This window comes from Dipodomys merriami, unplaced genomic scaffold (assembly GCF_024711535.1).
Source record: "Dipodomys merriami isolate MVZ:Mamm:240054 unplaced genomic scaffold, mDipMer1.0.p SCAF_5, whole genome shotgun sequence".
NCBI classification, from domain to species: domain Eukaryota; kingdom Metazoa; phylum Chordata; class Mammalia; order Rodentia; family Heteromyidae; genus Dipodomys; species Dipodomys merriami.
The window spans coordinates 54444094-54465559 of NW_027206068.1; the positions used below are offsets into that span (position 1 = coordinate 54444094).

The following is a 21466-nucleotide window of genomic DNA, read 5'->3' on the forward strand; positions in this document are numbered from 1 at the left end:
TCTAATGTCTTTACAAAGTTTTTCAAGAAAAGGTAGCACTCAATGTTCTTTCTTTTAAGAATCATAAGTAGAACAAGACCAACCTAGTTTCAAAAACAGATCTACAGAATAGTTTTTGAAGAAATAGATTTAAGCTCAGGTAAGTATGGGTCTGATGTGGTCCTTTGTTCACACTTAGTACTCGAATGAACATAAAAGACTATTTCTAAAGATATATCTTAACTCACTCCTTTTTCATTTTTTTCCTACTAGTCAATGCTGAGCTAATTTCTTTATCAACGGTGTTAATGAAATTCAAGTTAGCATTTGTATCACATACCGTTTTAACCACCAGACAGAGAAACACATAATGCCAGGACCCGAGGGTCTGGCTGAGTGCTTCAAGTTCCTGAGGTCAGTGACCTCTATCATGAGAGGTAATGCATTAAGGGCAAGGCAATAAAACAGCTGGACAGGCAAGAGAGGTCACCCTGTACAGGGCTTCTGTTGCCTTGTCAGCTAAGTCAGCTAAGTCTGCAGGCTCAGCCCAGTCTCTAAAGATTTACAGGCTGTTACTGGTTTCTGAAGAGGCTATCACTACAGATTATGAGGCTGTTCCTCAGAGTGTGAGACAGAGGTCCCCATGATCAGAACCTGTACATGAAAAAGCAACAAGGAAGCCAGCCTGAAAAACAACCTAAGCCCCAGCCAAAATAATGGCAGACTCACTTCTGACCCAGACAACATATCTCACTCCATCTAAACTCCAGTCTAAACTCTTCCAAGGGTTCATTATGGCAGACATTATTATGACACTTTCTAGAAGACACAAAGTAGGTAAGTGGAAATTTTAAAATATGATTTTTGATTGGGCAAAAAAAAGGAAATTCATACTTTAACATTTGCAAATAACTTCTACACCCATCCGGAACTCTGTGGATATATCTTCTTAATCACATTCTTTCCATCATGTTACTTTTATTAACTTATTTTTAACTTTAACTTATTTTTATATATTTTCCATTAATGAAACCCTTATTTGTTAAAGAACATTTAAGGAAATAAGTTTATATTAATTCTGTAAATTGACTTATACAATTATCTACTACAAATTGAAAGCCTTGCTCATTTTTTATATAAGTTGATTCAATTAGATGTACTTTCTTCTTGACCAAAAAAAGGGATTTTTCTGAAAAAGAATTTATTGCTAAGAGAAAAGAGTAGCTTAAGAACAGCCTCTGGGATTGTTCCAACCTGATTCCCTTTTCTGTTTAATGTGTAAAGAAAAACAAATAACATGTGAATAAAGACCAAGTCATTATATCATCTAATTGTCAAAACACACTGTAACAGACTAACAAACAGAACAGTGTACACTGAGCAGCATGAATTAGAAAACAATTTTAAGAGAACGCAGTGGAAGAGCAAGGCCCTGAGTTCAGTCCTCAGCTTTACAGAAAAGACAAACAGTCGGAAGGAAGGAAAGAAGGAAGGAAGGAAGGAAGGAAGGAAGGAAGGAAGGAAGGAAGGAAGGAAGGAAGGAAGGAAGGAAGGAAGGAAAGAAGGAAGGAAGGAAGGAAGGAAGGAAGGAAGGAAGGAAGGAAGGAAGGAAGGAAGGAAGGAAGGAAATGCACTTTCATCAAAACAAATATTTGAATAGATCAATACTGATAGTAAAAATCTTGAAGATCTGACTTTATAACTAAACAAAGATTATCATTGTTCTCAGTGCTTCCTCCCTGCACTGACTTGCTCGCAAACAAGATATTAAAAATTTTGACCATCCTCCCCTAACACTAATAAACCGTTACTGGAACTTTTTCTTGGTACAGGATAGAGTCTTTTTGTAGTCCAGACTAGCCTCCAACTGGTGATGTCCCAGCCTCAGCCTCCGCAGTGCCCAGGCATGTACCACTATGACCTGCTATTCATAGAACTTCTTTGTTCCTCTGAGGCTGGAGTATTGTTCAAGTTTACCTAAGAACTATTATTATACTCCTCCAACAAAGGTCCCAGTTGCTGGCTTGACTCCTGAAGGGTATGTTAACCTAGCACTAATTTCTGGGTGCCTAATATAGCTGGCTAGCTATAATTTTGTTATTAAATCTGAATTCATGACACTCAGATTAATAGTTTCAGTTATAATGGATGCCTTCATTCATAAATAAAGGTATATTGTGAGAATAAATGTCTCACATTTTCTCTTCTATCCTTAAAGATGGTTCTCCACACCTGAAGCCCCGTTGCCCCTTATTGTACAATCAAGTACAGGCAATTGAGCAAAAGGCCTAGAAGCAAGTAAAAACAAACACTGTTACCAAAGAGGTGAGCAGAAGAGAAGTGAAATCTCAACACACTCTGCTCTCAAAACTTGAACTACAGAACCACACATGGCATTCAAAACTGTCCATGACTGGGCCTCAGCTCTCACAGCCAATGGCACAGCTATACCTGATACACATCCACCCTGTGGCAGACAGTGCCCTTCTCCAAGTCCACCATCAGCTTCTCCATGTGGTCACAATTGCTCCCTCCACTAGCCTTACCAGGCCTCAATAAGTACTCTTTTCTAAGCAAGGGCCACTGAAAGCCATTACCCTATCCCTGTTCACCGTCAAATCTTTGTTCCAACAATTCCTTATTATTTTGTTTTGCTCAATGCTCTCATAGTACAACATTGTTGTCCCTTAAAGTTCTGCCACAGTACATTTAAAAACAGAGAAATTCTACAATGAAGAGACTTAACGATAAAAGGCAAGTTTCTCACTGTCTTATTAGTAGTCACCTCCCTGTCTTCTAATCAGTGGTGTAACTCCTACACAAAAGCTGAAGTTTTAACATATTTCAAGAGCTGGTTTTCTGAGTCTTAAAACAATTCGCATGTCTACTTAATTAAAAATGGGTCTTAAATTGGCAAATATCATGTAATAAAATTTCAAAAATGGGCCTTAAATTGGCAAGTATCACCTAATAAAATTTCATACCATTTTAAAGACCACGTTTCCAAACCATCTTCACAATTATAATCACTTTGAGGAAATTTTTTTGGCTTCCAAAATTTGCAGTTTGTGAACAGAAATAATAACAATCTAAAGACAGGACTAGCCAATTATCTGACAAGGGAAAGATGTATAAAAGATGAGTTTTTAAAATAAAATTTCCAAAATTTATGTCATTTCATGAAAAGAGGCTCTTTAGATTTATCTTATGATTGAGTCATCTGTTGTATTAGATATTGCACATAGATTAAAAATTAAACAAGATTTTTCCACACAGTTTCTCTGGAAGTTACTTTTCTCACTAAATTAAATGATGTCATTCTCTCTCATCCTTTACCCTTATTTGTTCTCACCTACATTGTTTGTTCTCAGCTACTTGTTTTAACTCCCTTACATTTAGAGGTAGTGCTATCAAGTCTTCCTGACAGCTCTGTAGTTTTTCAATGAAAGTCTACCACTTTATTTTTGCCAAAGAAATCCAGTAAAGAGAAAATATGGATGCAGCTGAGTAAGCATAGCATTGCACAAAGGCAAATTCACCTCCCAGTGGGACTGGCTGGACTAGTGACCATCATTCATAGGTAGAAAGATTTGGTCAACAGCATATGCTAACACAGCAACATCCATTTTTCACAAACTAAAGGCAGTCACCAAATCAATGCATATAGGCTGATTTTTAATCATATCCCAAACATATCCAGGAAACCATAAATAGAAAGGAATAAAATCCACAGATAGATAATAGAAAGGTCAGAAATACAAAAACTGAAGCTGCTCATATGTCAAATCTGAAGTAAGGAAAAGGCCCAACAAACTTCCCAAATTCTGTCATAAACACAAACACTAAAATGAGGGAAGAGGTGACACTGTTCAAAAAAAATATACTCAAATGTATCTGGCTTATGTAACTGTAATTCCTTTGTACATCACCTTTACAATAAAAATTAAAAACAGAAATAAAAACAAAAAACACTAAGGCTATGAATCTCATACGATTGTCCTGGGCCCCAGTTGCTGATACACTCTGATATACAGTCTGCTTATATAGTTTGTGAAGGCAAATTACAGAGAGATACCAGAATCACTTAAACATAAATGGTCATGGAATTCAGTCATAGGTTGTTAGGCTTTCAAAATCTATAGTGTGACTTCTAAGAGGGTAGTTGCACATCTATTTCCTCTTGCCCAAAAATGTAAATTATTTCACTCCAAATTGGAAACACCCAATGGCTCTCCATAGCTCAAGCAACAGCATCAGACTCACTCACACAAAAAAAGCTTCACAACAGAACTAATATTACCTTGTTCTCACTGTATGCCTGCATATACCCAGCCACACTGACCCTTATGTTTTGACTAAATTCACATCATCCTTCACTCCTCCATATTTGCACACATTCTTTTTGTCTTTAAGTCCTCTTCCTATCTCCTATCTCTTCCAGCAAGTCCTAATGCATTTTTAGTATTCACTTCAAATATAAGACTCTCCCGTGAAAATTTTCTAGAAGTCTTCATCACTCTTGATTCTGAGTCTCCACAGTAATTTATTTATAAACATCTCATGTTATGCCTTGCTATTTTCTTTCTACTTTTCCCTTTCATCTTGGTCTCTCAAGTGTCTATCAGTGGCTGGTTACTTAATAAATGTACAAGGAGGGAAAAGAAAAGGAGAGTGGGAAGGAAGAAGGGAGGAAGGGAAAGAGAGCTGTTTGATTCTTTCACAACATTAGATAGAATGATAACCATAATCGATGTTTTAGAGTTCTTTATACAATAAAGACACTGAAAGATCATACTTTAAAATTTAAATATCTAATGAATGCTTGAGAATGACAAATGAAATACAGTTAAGACTTGCAGAAACAATGCCAGTAGCTAATTAAATGTATTATAACAGTGGTGTGCAGTGAAATATGCAAGGCTTTGAACACAGACTACATTTGAATACTAATGTTACCACCAGCAGTGTGTCCTTACGCATGCTCCCTTTCTTCCTTTAAAAATGAGTCTAATGACATCTATTTGCCATGAATATTTTCTGAGGAAACAAAGGTTAAAAACCTGGCTAGATGCTGAGTTTGATTCAGAAGTAAATTTATGAGGCTCTCAACCAAAACTATGAACAAAATAAGAACGACATTTAACTTAAGAGTTTAATTCCAACTTAATCACTTGTGACTTGCTGTGTAATTATAAAATTTGTAACTACATGACAGATATCCTTAAATAGAGAATCTGTAGAAAAATTAATTACTATTTAAAAATATCCTGGATTCACATTATGATTTAAAACAACAATACTACAGAGGAAATTTCTTCAAGGCTGTTGAGATATTTACTTCATTTCCATAAAGGAAATTATCCAGATCTGCTCCAATCATTCTATAGGTTAAGAAAGCTTTAAAAATCCTGTCACAGGGGGGTTGGGCAGGGAGGGAAAGAGGGAGAAAAATGAGGGAGGGGGTAATAAATTCAACAAGAAATGTACTCACTACCTTATGTAACTGTAACCGTACATTACCTTGACAATAAAATTAAAATTTTAGAAAGAGGACCAAATAAAGAAAAAATCCTGCCACAAAATCGGTCATTATATGCAAATTACTTGCTAGTTACTTACATTGAAAGAAATAATCTTCCCTTTCAAACCAATCTACAGGTATTAAGCATGTAAGGTACGTCTAATTTCTGTGGTTTGCTGCAGGTGAGGGTATTTTAGCATCACATTCTGATAAATTACAATCTCCTGATGGTGACATTCAGCTGATGTGAACACTGTAAGCTTGTCTGTTCAATCTGTTTACATTCTTCCTGAGCAGGCACCTCTTCCTAATGTCTGCCTTAATAGCAAGGCAGAGCTGCAATAACAGACGAGCTTCATTTAGTCTACTGCTAAAGCCTGGGAAAGTACCCATCAAAACCTTAAAACCAATTTCCATTTAGCTTCAATTTCTCTTTTAAAGAGAGAAGGAATTTCTGCTCCTGAAATCACTTTGAAAATCATTGCCTATTTGAGTTCCTTTGCCCACTCATGTCTGGTCTATGTTCCATTATAACAAAAATTGTTAGAGGGTAGCAATGTTCAACACGAATACAGGAAGTACACTTAACACTGAATTGCAGGTAAACAACAAATAAATATTTCTGTACATGTGAATCCTACACATCAGCACAGGATATACTCATACGAAGACATGTATTGTTTATCTGAAGTTAAATACAGTGGGTTATTCCATATCCTGTTGGGGAATCTTCAGGGAAGAGTGTTTTAACAAGTTGCATCTATAAAATCTATAGTTCAACAGAAGCATCAAATCCATATTCATCAAAAATATCTTCCAAAATGTAGCCTCTTAATTTGCAGAGGGATTTTATTACTACTATTTTTTTCCAGTGGGAGGAGGGGGTTGAGGTAGGTAAGGACAGAATGGTGACAAAGATTTGAGGGTTTTTCTTTGTTTTGTTTTTCTGTTTCTTGTTTTTTTGGCAATACTAGGGTTTGACTGTAGAGCTTTACACTTTCACTTGTGCCACACACACACACACACACATATGGGATATACATAGAGACAGACAGACAGACAGATATGGGTTCTTCAGGACTTTCTGGCCTGGCCAGTCTTAAAGCATGATCCTCCAGACATCAGCCTCCTGGGTAGGTAGGATTGCTGACTTGAGCCACCAACAGCTGCTTAAAGATTTATTTTGGGGGAAAATTTCTCATTTTTTAAAAACCTAGATAGCCCAGCTCAGGATCTTTTGTCATGGTCATTTAGGAGATAATACATTTCTCATAGATACCAATTTACTTTAAAAAAAAAACAACTTTCTCATATTAGCCTTGCATACAAATCTTACAACTGAAAGACTGAATATAGGGACATGGACACGGTAGATGAATACATTCTGCATGCTTAAATATTTACATATGAAATAAAAGTATAGAACTGCCTTTTTTAATTTAGCTAAAAGGCTAAGAAAAAAACATTACAGTTGCCTTGCAAATATTTGCTAAACACCTAATGTCATGTCATATCTCTCATTAATTTATCCCCTATTAAATCATTCTTGAAAGGCTTTCTAACAGCCAGGCTCCTTCCTTATACCCTCACCAGATGTACTGGTCTCCTTACTCCTTAGTCTCCCTGCCCTGATTTCCTATCTATTACTGAACTTATTAAAGCAATGGGCAAGGTAGATGGCTTCTATTACCATGCTGTTTGTTGTATGGAAGTTTGCACCAGTCATTTTAAAAAAGGATATCTGTAATGAAGGCCTGTAGACTGGATTTCAAAGATGGAGACGAATCCACTAGAGACATCAGTAAAGTCCCATTAACCTTGGCAGCTGTGGTCTGAGATCTGAATTCCAGTTCCACTGTTTATTTCCAGTGTCCAAAGTCACTGGGAAAGGTACATATTAAATTAGGGCTTAAAGAGCTGGGATCTGTCACCGAAGATTGTGTCAGCTTGAAAATAATCAAATCTAAAATGCTGTACATGCTACAAGATTTGCAAGAATTTGAAGTCAGCAATAAAAGAGTATAATAGCAAAAACTTTGCTCATATGCTGTTGAAACTGTACTACTGCAGCATGAATAGCAAAGCCTCTACTGCATAGCTTCGCAAATTCAAACAAGTCACTATTCTCTAGGTGCCTCATTTCCTCATTTATATTATCTGGCAGTAAAACTATCTCATTGGAATTGTAAAAACAAAGCTTCCCCAACTCTAGCTCAGCTTTTCTTGCACATGGTTGGCATTCTACTTCTTGAGCTATGCCTCTAGTCCAGAATTTTTCTAGTTAATTGAAGATGGAGTCTCTGATTTTTCTGCCTGAGCTGACTTCAAACCATGATCCTCTAGGCCTCAGCCTCCTGGGCGGCTAGATTATAGGCATGAAACATAGACTGATTACAACTGGTAGATAACTGGGAGTTGAGACTATATTTTTTCAGCAAGGGAGGATCTGTGCTGCATTTAGATAGAGCCATGTCTACATTCTTGTCATGCATAGAGAAGCGATGCAATGAGAATAGAGAATGAATTGCCAAAGACAGTCAAAGGAAATGGAAACAAAGCTGAGGATGACAGCTACGGACATAGGGAATAGCAATGACCAAAAGGCTGTTTCATAACAAGAAAGCATCCAACAAGCAAAGTGTGTGTGTTGGGGGCGGGGGGTAATGACAATAACAGGGTATGGCTCATCATTCCCTATGTGACTCCTATCCACAAAACTATGTAAAGGCAGTGTCAGGATCACAATCTGTATCTGTTACCTTAACACCTGAATCTCCACAGGAGATAAAACAGGATGGGTTGTTTTAAAAAGAAGAGAAAGAAAAACAGCTCCATTATGCTATCTCAGTGCTAGTCCAGAGGGGCCTTTCTGCGCAGTAATGAGATCTGACACTAAAAAGAACGTATGCTTTCAAATGAAAATGTCAACACGTAGCTGGAGTGAAATAATTAAACAGCATCCAGATTCCCCTACCTCATCATTTGAGTACAGCAAATAGTTGCACTGAAATTATCTGTCACAGAAAGAAAGGCTCCTTTCTCAGAAAATGCTAAACAATTACCACAGATAAGAGTTACTGCTACCACAGTTCCCTAGCAGACCCCTACAGGATGTTGTGGACTGATAGGAAAAAATACATTATCGTTCCATCTTTTTAACTATAATAAAGAGAAGATATAAACACCATACCCATGCAAGAAGCAATAGATTTCTTTTCACTGTTCCACAGTATCCCAACATCCCCACAATGATAAGGAAACAGCAAACAGCAATCATGACAGGGTGAACCACAGGGAAGTAAGTCAGGATGACCGCCTCCTCCACCCTGAGAGAAGAAAAATAATGTCATATTATAAATAAAATACAACTGAAAATACAAAGATGCAATTGTATGTTGTGATTCTTCTTCCTATGATTATCCCCCAAAGCTGGTAATCCTACTGCTATTTTTAATCACTATACTGTGATTTGTGTTTGTTTGCTTGTTTTCTTTAACTTTGTTTTCACTTTGTTTTGACTTTATTTAAGTGATAGTACTCTTACTCCAAGTTATTTAAAACACGAACTCTGAAGTCATTGCCTAGTAATTCACACAGGAGTCTTGACTATTTCTCACCTCTGAAGAATCATCTGTATTACCTAAATCTTGGACTCACTTTCCTTCTTCCTGACAACTAATTCTCTCCCAAAAGGTAAAGGACTGCCATCCAAAGGAAACTGATCTACATTGACAGAAAGAAGTAAAGACATGACTTTTGCTAGAACCCTATGAAAAACACATTAACCAGAGTCAGCAATAACAATGATAACAGTGCTTAACCATTATTAAGTGATTTCCAGCTCTACTATGTTAAGGACTTTACAGAAAGATATCTTTCTTAATCTTTACTACTATTCTGAGCAGTATATCTGTATTCAGGGAGAAGGACAAATCATTTGTCTCTACTGACCTGAGAGGATCAACCCTTGACATTTGAGAAGAAAATGGTATTATGAGGTTTCATTTTCATTAGCTGAGGAATATGAAGTGAGAATTTTTTAAGGGAAAGTAGCTAAGCTGTTATTCACACATAAATACATTATGACTGACACACAGTTGGCAGGACAGGCAACTGGTGTGACCATACCCAGAAATGTCCAGATGTACTCAAGACTCCATGAGAATGCTAGAAATGCTAGTATCTGCATTGATACTGCAGAAAACAAACCTTCTACAGGATCTATAGGAGCATTACCCTATAAACATCTGAGAACAAAAGTAATTTGAAACCAGTATCAGAGGAAACTGTAGAAGAATTGAATCAATAACTCTGAAGCCTACCTGGTTTCTGCGGTTAAAGTCAGAACATTATTCAGGTAGTCCCTCATCCAAGCTGAAACTGCCAGCACACTGATGGACATTAACTGTGGGGAGAAAAAAAAAAAAAAGCCAACCACTTAGTAAGAATTTACTCATCACTATAGGACTAATGACTTAAAATTTAAGATTTTTGTGAGATATTCTTTATATGTTTTCCTAATTACTGCTTGCTAAACACTGAAATCTGTTACTTTTATGGATATCTGCCATTCCCTTTAGTAGTAGCCAATAAAATAGATTGCCACAAAATCGTTTATAGAAAATAAACTATTCAAGAGCTGATTTTAGGTTTTGGATGGAAATCACCTCAGAAAAGACGACAAAAAAACTAGTTTATCAAACTTGTAAAAGGATCTTAAAACACGTTGCCATAGTTATCAATAAAATGTAACTACTAAGCAATTAAAAACTGTCAAAAATTACAAAGGTTAACTTAAAATGACTTTTCTTGGCTAAAATTCAAACAATGTGAACATTAAAATGCTGGCAATAATAAAAATAAATACAATTCTTTGAATAATAGCAAATGTTCTAAAATCCAAGGGGGAGAAGATAGTTAAGAATTCACGGTATACACCACAAAATGAAGAAAAGTAGAGAAGGGGTGGGTTGAATGGAGATCAGAATTGTGAGAGGATTACACTGATCAAGATGAATTGTATTCATAAACTATGTTGTTAAATGGCACTTCCTTTGTACAACTACTTAATAAAATATTTTAAAAGAAAAAACCTTAAGCAAAACTCAATTTTGGTAACATTTATAGAATGTTGGACTCTGATTACTCAGAAACTGGGTAAGAATCCCCCATTTATACTTAGTTTTCCTATATAAAAACTAAAGGGAGAAACAAAGAGTAAGCAAATGATTTTAGAGAAGGATTGTGGTAAAAAATTACATTATAGTACTACAGTTTTACAAAGCTCCTCTAAAATAATGGGATGTTAGACAAAGTTCTTCCATGCCTACCAAAGTTATCAAGTCGTTAATCTTACAACTCTGTCTGTAAACAAGAATCATCTAAGTTAAGCAGGCCCATACTGGGCCCACCCATTTTGGAATGGGGTTTGGGCATCACAAACCTCTAAAGGTGCCATAGATATTTCATAAGACCACACAGTTCAGAGGAAAATTAGGCCAGCTCTTGTTCTCATTTCTATTGAGAACAAAGAAAAGAAAGCAACCCTATTTAAAAGTTGCCAAGTGGCCTTACCACAGTGCACTAGCCATGTTTCTAGCTTATGTAAATGATGCTTTAATATCGATTCAGCATGTAGATGCTGAATAACACCTGATTTTAGAGAACATGCCTGAATCACCTTGCCTAGACCTCCTTACTTCCCCATCATCCACCCTCTCACTGGGAGAAGTCTTCCTCTTTAAGATGAACTTTTTGATTACAATCATCCCATCCAAGGGATGGACCTACCTTACCCAGCCTTTACACTCAGAACCACTATACACCTTACCTAATCACTCTAGGGCAAATTAATCGAACTAGACACTCCTAAAATGGCCTACCCTCTCTCCCCATCCATTCTCACAAAAACCTAGCTCCTGACTCTCTTACCATCCCATTTCTCCATCAGTTGCCTGTGGTCAATATAGTGCTTTTGGTTTTCTTCTATGTGGCTATGGATGGATCTTTAACTACTTATTACGTTTTTCAGAAATATGATAGTCTACAGACATGCTATTTTATTTTACTATGTTAAATTATTTTTCAGCCATAAATAGCTCTCACTTTTCTGTTTTTTCCTCTATTACTCTTCAAAGCCATTCTTTTCTCCATCCTGCAGTTTCTCAGTCAATATTCAACATTATAGAGCTGAGTCAAGTATCAATTAGTTATCATAGTCATCATCGGTATACAATCTATTAGCACTGGTTAACACACTTATCTACTTACAAAAAAAGTTCATTTATTTTGAATCATACAATCTAAGTCATTTCTTGTTTGGTAGATTATTAAAGCCTTGACTTTGAAGTTATTCTTTCACTCAAAAACTCTCTTTATCACTTGTTCTTTTCCAGTACTGTGTTAGATGCTTGAGATACACTGATGATAAGAAACAAAGACAATTTCTACCCTGTAATTAACTGAGGATAAAAATTAATCAGTTCATCAAAGATACAAATATGATACTCCACACTGTATACAAGTTGCTTTTTAACAACCTCTTTTGGAGTGTCTGGCCTACATTACAGGGCCACAGGATTTAAGAGGCCTAGGATCTCTTCAGATCCTATCAAGTTAATTAAGAAGAGAGGGGATGAAGAGAAGATTACAATCAGAAAGAAGACCAAAAATCCCAGGGAATTAATATGTTGAAGGAAGATAAACTGACATCTGATGATAACACAACAAGCAGGCAGAGTCAAATCTCAACCTTAGAAGCTTCCTAGAAGGGTTATGGTCTTGACTACAATGGCAACAACAAAGGGAACTAATAAATTTGGAATTCTAACACTATCCCTTTTCAGGTATATTACATTGTATGTCATTTAATCTTATTTTAGCCTGATTTTTTTCACCAATAAAGTGTTATAAAAAATTGTAATTTTGGAAGGTTCATGTAATGAAAAAAGCCCTCCTTAAATATCATCAGTTATTATCACAAGTTAACTTTGACCTAAGAACTTTCTTCTAATCTTTCTCAATCAGTTTAAGAAACCAGACAACTCCTCCATCAGTTCCAAAGTGGAATCTTCAGATATTTGAAGGTCGATAGCACGTCAAAACCGTACTTAGCTCCAATCAACTCAAAACTTGAGCATCCCTCTCCCTGCATTTCCTAGGTCAGTAAATGGTACAATCAACACTCAATCACAGAATTGGCAACTTGGCAGACAGCCTGAACTCTCCCTCTTCCGCAGCCCGATGTCTAATTAGTTCACAGTCCTTTGGATGGTTCCTGAGAGGCATCTGGAAAATTCCTCCCCCTTTCCTACTGCTCCATACTAAATCAGGCCCCTGTCCTCTCTTGCCAGGACATTACAATCACCTTAACAATAAATCTCTCCAGCTCACAGATTACACAGCAAATTCCCCCCTTCAGTTACCTTGACAGCACAGAGATCAAGCAGTTCAACTCATAGCTGTCCTATATGACTGCCTCCTCTTATTTCCTCTTCCCCCCACTCCTTCATGGAGCAAAGTTGAAACGCTTCAACAGGTTACATAAGAAGGCCCGCTGTCACCCTTTCCCCTATAACTTTAAAGCTGTTTCCTGCCAACTCCTTCCCACACTTGGACAATGGCAAAACTGCTTGCAAAAGGCAACATACACATCTCCCAATGCTTGTGTCTTCACTCACATATCCCTTCTGTCTGGAAAGCCACTCTGGCCAGCCTCCCTATCACCTTGAGCCAAACAGCTTCCACTTCTCTCAAGGACAGCTAAACACCAGTCGGAGAGGAAAGATGGTCTCCCAGACTCTCCTTCCCCTCAACACTTTCTCTACAATCCTAGTAGAGCAGTCTTGCTGGTCTTTTCTATTTTTACCCATCCATCACACCCAGTCAAAGGCACAGGGGCCATTGCTCATCACACAAAAGAGCACTAGGTTATAGAGCATAACACAGATTAAATGAAAGAATGATAAAATAATTAAATAAAGGGGAGATTGTTTCTAGTTGCTAGCCAGAGGAACAGAGATCATTAACAAAACCAGGAGATGCTTTACGAAGAACTAAGCTTTCTATCTATCACTGCAAGTTTTCCAGTAGAGAGATGCTGGCAAAAGACAAAAGATTTACTGCTCAGGTTAGACGCTGGCTTAGGTCTTCTCAGAAGTTCTTTAAACTACAGACTTTGCATTTTATTCTCACTTCCTCTCCTCCACAAAAGCATCTACAAACACTGCAGCTGTGTAAGTAAAACATTAGTTAAAGTAAATAATATCAACACATAGGCTTATCCTAAGGTAAACAGGCAACCCTGAGAATAAACAGCTCTTTTTTTAGACATTAATCCCAGTCACTTCGAATGTCTAAACACAGCTTCATCCTCAAAGTGTGATTTTATTCACTGAGGTTGACAAAATGGTAGTGGTTACTACTGCCTGTTGCAAGAAACCAATGTAAAATGAAATTGAGGAGCCTCAATAATCCTGATCTCATTAAAACAAGCTTCTACAATGCAGGCTCCTAAGTAGTAATGGTCATTTTCCAGGTTAATTGCTTGCCATTATGAGTGTGATTATTATTTGTATTAAGTCTTTTTAATCACTGCAATACTGGTACACATTCCTGGGGTAAGTTCTAGTATTTCAAATGTGTATGCGATGTGTACTGATCAAGTCAGGGAAATCATTTTCCAGCTGGTAGTCACAGCATAGTTATTGTAAGTAACTAGGCTTATAGCCCCACAGCATTCAAATCTTAATGAAGTATTTAGAAAACAAGACAAATATTACTTTATAAAGAAATTCATAATATTTTTCTAAAAAGTATATTTGCCACATTCAGATGAACAAAATGCATAGGAAACACCAGCTCTCAATAAACACATAAAATGTGCTGCATTAGGGATATGGTCTGGTTTTGTTTGAATATAATTATGTAAAAGCAAGCTGTGAGGCAAGTTGTTTTCTAAATAAGAAATATATACATGTCTACATTGGCTAAATCTTCTTATAAAGTATAACCGTATAATTTCCACAAAATATTCAATAAACAATAAACAATATTTTGCCCTGGTGATCACAACAACAAAAAAAGCTTTCAAAGTTTTCAACTGTCTATATATACTGTCTATACATATCACATAGCCACACAAAGTGAACACAACACATTTCTTTTTAAGTATGTCTAAAACCTCCAGTATAAGCTTTTCTTTTATGTCAAATCTGTTAGCAAGACACAGAATGCCAGTGATATGAATTGACTTAAACTCTGTTGCTAAAAAAAAAAAAAAAAAGCACTTAGAGAATTCAAAATTTTAGAACCTTTGTTTGTTCATCCTGAGAATGTACAAACTGGAGTTGCAGCTTTCCTTCTTTAAAACTTATTTGTTATGTATGGAGACATAAGTGTAAAATAGATGCTTAATGACTAGAAGCTGACACACAATGTGAGTCCGGCTTCCTAACAACTATTCTTTCCCTTCCATCTGCTTCCTTCTGTTTGTTGTTGTTGTTGTTGTTGTTTTTATGATCTGCTCTTACCCTCTGGGCTTTACTTCTACCAAAGGATGGCAAAAGCAAAGAGAGCATGCAAGGTAACTGTTACCAATGCTGATAAAGAATAGGCTATGTTAATGATAGCTGAAATGGGTACCATTTAAGCATGAACATGTATCAATTAAGCTGATTTAATCATTAGCCACCCAGAGCTGTTCTAATGGTAGTTTTTATAAATCACCCCCCTCCCCCCCGTACATAAAACAACTATTCTTCCTACTCTCATCCAAAGAGGCTTACTTTAAGTCTCTGATGTTCTGGCATAATTAGTAGAGAAAAGCAGTCTCCTTCATGACAGATGTGGTGGTATATGTCTGTAATACCAGTACTCAAAAAGCTGAAGCATGAGGCTCTTAAGTTTGAAACAAGCCTGAGCTACATGGAGAGGCCTTCTCTCAAAAATCCAAAGGAAAGGGCTAACGGCATGGTTCAAAAACATACAGTATCTGCCAAACCTGTCAAACCCAGTAGCACAAGAGGGGGGACCTCTTCCTTTCACTCTCAAAATGGTCCTAGTTTTAATGATAATGTGTACCAGCCTACTGGACTAAGGTAAAAGAAGGACAAGATGTCTCCTTCTAGACCGCAGTTTCTTTGCTCTCAGCTCCATTCCCCAGTGTCTGAGCTAGGAATCCCATCATGAACGGGGATGAGTAAGGAATCTATTGCTCCAGGCCTCAGCAGGAACAGGATGGGCTCTAGAGAACTTTCCATATTCTTCTCTTCAAATCCATTCCTATCAGCACGCAGTGGCTCATGTCTTTTCCAGTGGTAAAATGCTTGACAAAGTCAGCTTTGCCCTATAATCCGCTTAACACTGCTGCAAGTATTGGCCAGCCACAGTGGCTTGCATCTATAATCCTAGCTACTCAGGAAGCAAGGTTCATGAAGACAGCAGTAGTAGGTCAGCCTAAGTAAAATGTTAGTAAGACCTTATCTCAACAAAACAAGCCAGGCATAGCGGCATAGGTCTGTCAACCCAGCTAAGCAGGAGCCATACCTAAGAGGATCAACATTAAGGCTGGCCAGGAATAAACAGAACACCTTATTCTAAACATATCTAAAGCCTAAAAGGCTGGAGAAGCAGCTCAAGTGGTAAAGCTCCTGTTTTGTAAATGTAAGGCACTGAGTTTAATGCCCAATACCACCCAAAACAGATGGGGTGCATATGCTACATTGGTTTGTTCTGTTTATAATCCTGAGAGGTCTTCGAGCTCATACCAAAGCTTTGCTCTTGAAAGATAAATAGAGGCACAATGAAGCTTGGTTAGAGATGCTGAAAACTAATAATGAAGTTCAGTGGTACAGCATTTGTCTAGCATGCACTGGTCCTGGTGTTTGATCACCAACACCAAACCAATGAATAAGAACTAACTCTAGGGGCTGGGTGTTTAGCTCAGCGGAAGAGCACCTGCCTGGCAAGCACAAGGCCCTGAGTTCAGTCCTCAGCTCTGGAAAAAAACAAAACAAAACAAAACAAAACTAACTCTAGAATTGGACTTCAACACACTGAATCTGAGTCTGCACTTTAAAGGGCTGCCCAGGTATTTCCATGCTCACTGCGGACTGAGAAGCCCAGTTCTGGAGAACTTGGAATGAGCAGGTGGACAGCTAATCCCTTCCTACTGAGAATGTTTACTTGGATTCTCCACTGCAAATAAATCCATCACTGTTTCCAATAGTACAACTTTGATGGGAAATACAACTGGACTTTGAATCCTTCTGCTGTTGCTTGCTTACTAGCAAGGTATTGAACTTCTGTAAGTACCAGTTTCTTTAGCTAAGAAAGAAAGAATAAGAATTATACAGGACTGTTAGGGAGCTCAGAGGTTAGAGTATGATAAGGAGGCCTGAGAATAGGACCAGCACAAGTCTGCAAACATTTTATTTGGAAATAAAATGAGATCTGCAAACACAACTTTAATAATATAAGATATTACCAGTTTTCCCAAAATTACCATAAAAATTTCACAGAATTTTAACAAAATCTCAGTATACATTTTAGTTGGATTAGAAAAAAAATCTTAATGTCTATATGAAGAAATTTTAACTGAGACAAGAAATGTAGGCACTATAAAAAGATCATACAAGAATGTATACAATCCTACAGAAAACATATTAAAAAGAATAGGTAAAAATTTAACTATTACAGAGAAGCATCTAGAATAAATAAAAATAAGAAAATGTAAGTGATAAGTATGAAGTGCTTAATGAAAATGAAGTATAAAATGACATATAAAGTATATATCTACATATATACTTTATATATAAATAAAAACAGTATATACATAAAATGCAATATACTGATGTTTTTAGTTATATATTGATATTTTCATTTTATTATATATATACATATTGGGATACACTGATGTTTTTATTTCCTAGTATATATTTATATATTCACTGGATGAGATTATTGGATCAAAGGGATAATAGTGCTGATAGCAGTCACAGAAGAACTAACCATAACAGTGATCACTATTATCCTTACCCTGAACACAGTAGCAGTTTACTTTCTGAGGATCAACTTGAGTACAATCAAACTGAGGTAATCACGACTCCCATACTCCTATGACATCCACAGTACCTGCATGTCAGTGTTCTAAATCCTTTACATAAATGAATGCTAATTTTCACAACAGATCTTTAAAGACTAGGAAATTGAGATATTAAATATGCCTGGCAAACATAGCTATAACTACATCTTAGCTATTTCATATGCTAGTTATGTATGCTGGCTACTTTAGTTTTATTTTTGTTACCATTACATATCTTTAACAGCAATCTCACTCCTATGACTAGCCTAAAAGAAAAAAAGCAGCCAACAAAATGAAAAAAATATGAATATGTATGCATGTGGGTGAGTATATTTGGACAGCTCTAACTCTGTATCTGCATAAAACAAGTTGGAACACAGAGGAAGCATGCTAAGAAAGTAGCCTGAATTGCTTCTTGGAGAGGATATAAAAACTGAAGAACACACATCCTCAGAAAGGTAGAACTAAGAAAATTCAAGTGTAGGATAACCACAAAGAAATGACATTATATGTTTTCTGGCCAGACAAAGAACCCTGTAAGATTTAAGAGGTGTTTTTAGGAAAATTTCATTTCTCAGAGGAACATTACTTTTGTTAAATAGTTAAGTGTTTTTTCCTCTCACATATTACAGACTATTAAGAAAATTTCCAAATCTTTAGTTTTTATTGAACAACAACAAAAATATCTCAATAATGGCAAGTTTCAAAAACAAGTAAGGCTACAGGTTAAAGCCCCCGCCTAGGAGAAGGAAAGCTATAGTCTGTTCCTGGCACCAACACCAACACCACCACAATATTTGACCTTTGACATATCATTTAACTTGCTCTTAATTTCCTTGCTCACAAAGAAAGGAAGTTCAGCCAGGCCATCTTTAGAGCTCTTTTTTGAGACAGAATGTGCTGATTCTATAATTAAAAAGCACAGTATAAAAAAGTAAAAGCTAGTAGTATGTAAGAGTAATAATTATATATTTTAAGAGAGAATTTGGAATCTTAGTTCCTTATTGCAAGTATTCAAGTGAAGAGACCACTTTATAGTGTACATTATTATTTAAAAAAAAAACAACAAATAGCAATATCAATTAGTGATTCTACACATCCAAATTGTAAGTCTAACTACTTAATGGTTTCATTTTCATTCTGAGGAATTCAAGTTGCTATTTTTGATATTGTTCTGATCACTGATTTATCACCATTTCAGTGCCATTACATAGAGTCCTAGAGTCACAGTCACTGGAAAAGGCAACTCAGTATGAGACAACTGGCCAAATAAATAATCTGCACATTAAAATTTGCTGGCAGGAAAATCTGAATAGAAATTATTGATAGAACACACACACACACACACACACACACACACGAAATGGTAATAAAAAAAAACTGCTTAAGCATGACAGCTTCCTGAAGTAACAAAGTTTCCATTTTATATTTCCATAATCTTTATAAATAATAATACAATCATTATCAACACTTTATGAAAATTCACACAAGGATATAAGGCATAAAAGTCACTAACTCATGGGGCATAAAGATTTCCAAGAACTTGTTAAATTTTATGTATTTTATTTCCTTAAATGGTTATGGGATATTTCCAAAAGCATACAGAAAATTCCTTAAACTTTGCCAACATGGAAATAGTTACATGAAAACCACCTTTCAGACTGTATGGAATCCTCTAGAAAAATTTATCCAGTCTTTCGATAGGGTATCTAGGTATGAATTCTTGTAGAAGCACATTCAGAATGCTCCAACCAAGTTTTTATAGGCTAGGGTGACGTAAAGAAAAAATGCATGGCTTGCACAGTTATCTAAAATCCCTGCAAACAAGAGCAGGTCAACATTTTCTTATCTACCAGTAGAAGCACGTGCACCTATTTATATCCCTGGATTAACTTCATGTCTAATTTTGCTGCCTAGCTAGTTAGCATCCAGAAGAAGATTTTTTTTTTCTAATTGCAAACGGAACCTGAGCTAGATCAAAGACATTTTAAGAAGGTCAGACATTACTCCTGGCGTAGGGTGGATAGAGGGTGTGATCCCGTGTAAATTCATTAATGCTGAGCCATTCACTTTGGAACATTATCTAAGTGGCTACAAGATAACCCCCGGGCCCAGCTGTACCCACCTGTTGGGGCGGCGGAACTGTTCGACTTACCCAAAAGAGCAGATTGAGGGCGTAGAGCAAGCAGCGCAGGCACTTCACAGAATCTTCTCTGGCCATGGTGACCCTCGGGAGGGTGAAGCCCCATCCTTTCAGCACATCCTAACCCCTGGGACAAAGCAGCTTGGGTCTGCCGGAGGGAGGAGTGCAGGAAGAACCCGAATCAGCACCGCGCGCGCCGCGGACACCCCTTTCCCCCTCCTCCAGCCCTCACCTGGGGGGGGGGGGGGAGGGCGGAGACAGCGAGTCCCCAAACTAAGTTCACTGCAGCCATCGCTTGATTTAAAGTCATGTTGTTAAAAGTCCCAATAGACACTGAGCCTCCCCCAAGGACCCACCTGGCTTCGGATAACACCTGCTGGGAAGAGAAAGGACTGGCCCTCGGGATGGGCAAAGGCGCACAGCGAAGTGTGCTTCCCCGGGGACCCTCTGCGCGCGGAGCAGCACTTTACAACCTTCGCCTAACCCACGTCCCCCTCTCGGGGGTAGCTCTGCCCGCAACTATCCTAAAGGACAGACACCCACTCTGCGCACCCCCCCCCGGGACCTCACCCGTGCCGCCCGCGTGCCTTCTCCACGGCAGTGGTGACTGCCACCACCCTGCCCAAGTCGGCCGTCCTGCCCCCCACCCCCTCCGCCCCGTCCCGCAGCTTCGGGAGTCGAACGCGCGCGACCCGAGGAGGCGCAGCTGGGAGCTGGATTCTGCCCCGAGGCGGCAACTAGAGTTTCTGGGCCAGAACGTGAGAAACGCCGTTTTCCGTCCCCAGAATAATGGATTTAGCCCGGGGCGGGGAGGGGACGTCGGAGGGGTGAGGCGGGGCGGGGGAGGGAGGAGGACCCGCGCAGCTGTGCGCACGCCGGGCTAGCCCCTCATCCCCCACCCCCCGGCGCCCCTGCCGCCCGCGGAGCACAAAGCCCGGGCGGCCACCCGCCCCGCCACCGTCCGGGGCCAGGTCTGCGCTCCCCCGCCCCGTCCCCGCCGCCCAACCACCCCCGGCATGGCGCGGGCGACGGCGGACTGCTAGACCCGCCTGCAAAGTGGCTGAGCCCGCACCCCGCGAGCGCCCAGGGCAGCCGCCCGCAGACGGGACGGGGACTGGGGAAAGCCCGGAGACGCGCGGCCACTCACCGTCCGCGCCGGGCTCCGTGCGCCACCCTCGCCGGGCGACACTTGGGGACGCGCGGCGGAGACTCATCCGGGCAGGGACCTTCCTCCCCTCCGAGAGACGAAACGCTGCCTGGGCTCCGGCCAGCAGACGCTTCCTTCTCTTCCTCTCCCCACGCCGCCGCAGTCGCTGCCTCCTGGGAAAAAAGAAGAAGGAGGAGAAGGGGGGAAAAAAAAAGTCCTGGGCAGCAGTTGCTGGAAAGTCTCGGCTCAGCCACCTCCCAGCGCCGCTGTCCCTCCCCAGTCCTGGCCAAGTCCGGACGGAGGCAAGCCGCGGGCGGCAGCCAGAGCCAGCTGCACGCGCTCTCAGCGCATGCTCAGCCGCTGGCCGCCCGGGTTGGGTCCTAGTGGGTGTTTCTTGCCCCCCCCTCCACCCTCCCCGCTCACCCGCAGGGAGCCCCCCCAGAGGGACCTTCCCCGCCCTCACCTCTCCAAACTACCATCCAAAGGAGAAAAGACTCCTGAGATTCCCCCCGACCCCCCCCCCTCCGCCCCCCGCGCAGCCAGCCCCTTGAAAATGGTGGTGTCCCAGAGAATGGAGGCTGGGTTATAAGCATG

The 21466-nt window shown here is 39.1% G+C and overlaps 1 protein-coding gene across 3 annotated transcripts in view; it reads right to left on the reverse strand.

The window, feature by feature from the left end:
* Window positions 1–21168, reverse strand: part of Tspan12 (tetraspanin 12) — a 57912-nt gene extending 36744 nt beyond the window's left edge. The window contains exons 1-4 of one of the 3 annotated variants that reach the window (XM_069996632.1): window positions 20873–21168; window positions 19738–19873; window positions 9823–9905; window positions 8691–8826 (exon numbers count right to left, since the gene is read on the reverse strand). In XM_069996632.1, the coding sequence (XP_069852733.1) occupies window positions 8691–8826; window positions 9823–9905; window positions 19738–19803 (285 nt within the window). In that variant the 5' untranslated portion in view covers window positions 19804–19873; window positions 20873–21168. Of the gene's footprint in view, window positions 1–8690; window positions 8827–9822; window positions 9906–19737; window positions 19874–20081; window positions 20104–20295; window positions 20319–20872 lie in introns of those variants that run through there. The other 2 variants (XM_069996633.1, XM_069996634.1) reach the window with 2 other exon arrangements.
* Window positions 21169–21466: the final 298 nt, after the last annotated feature.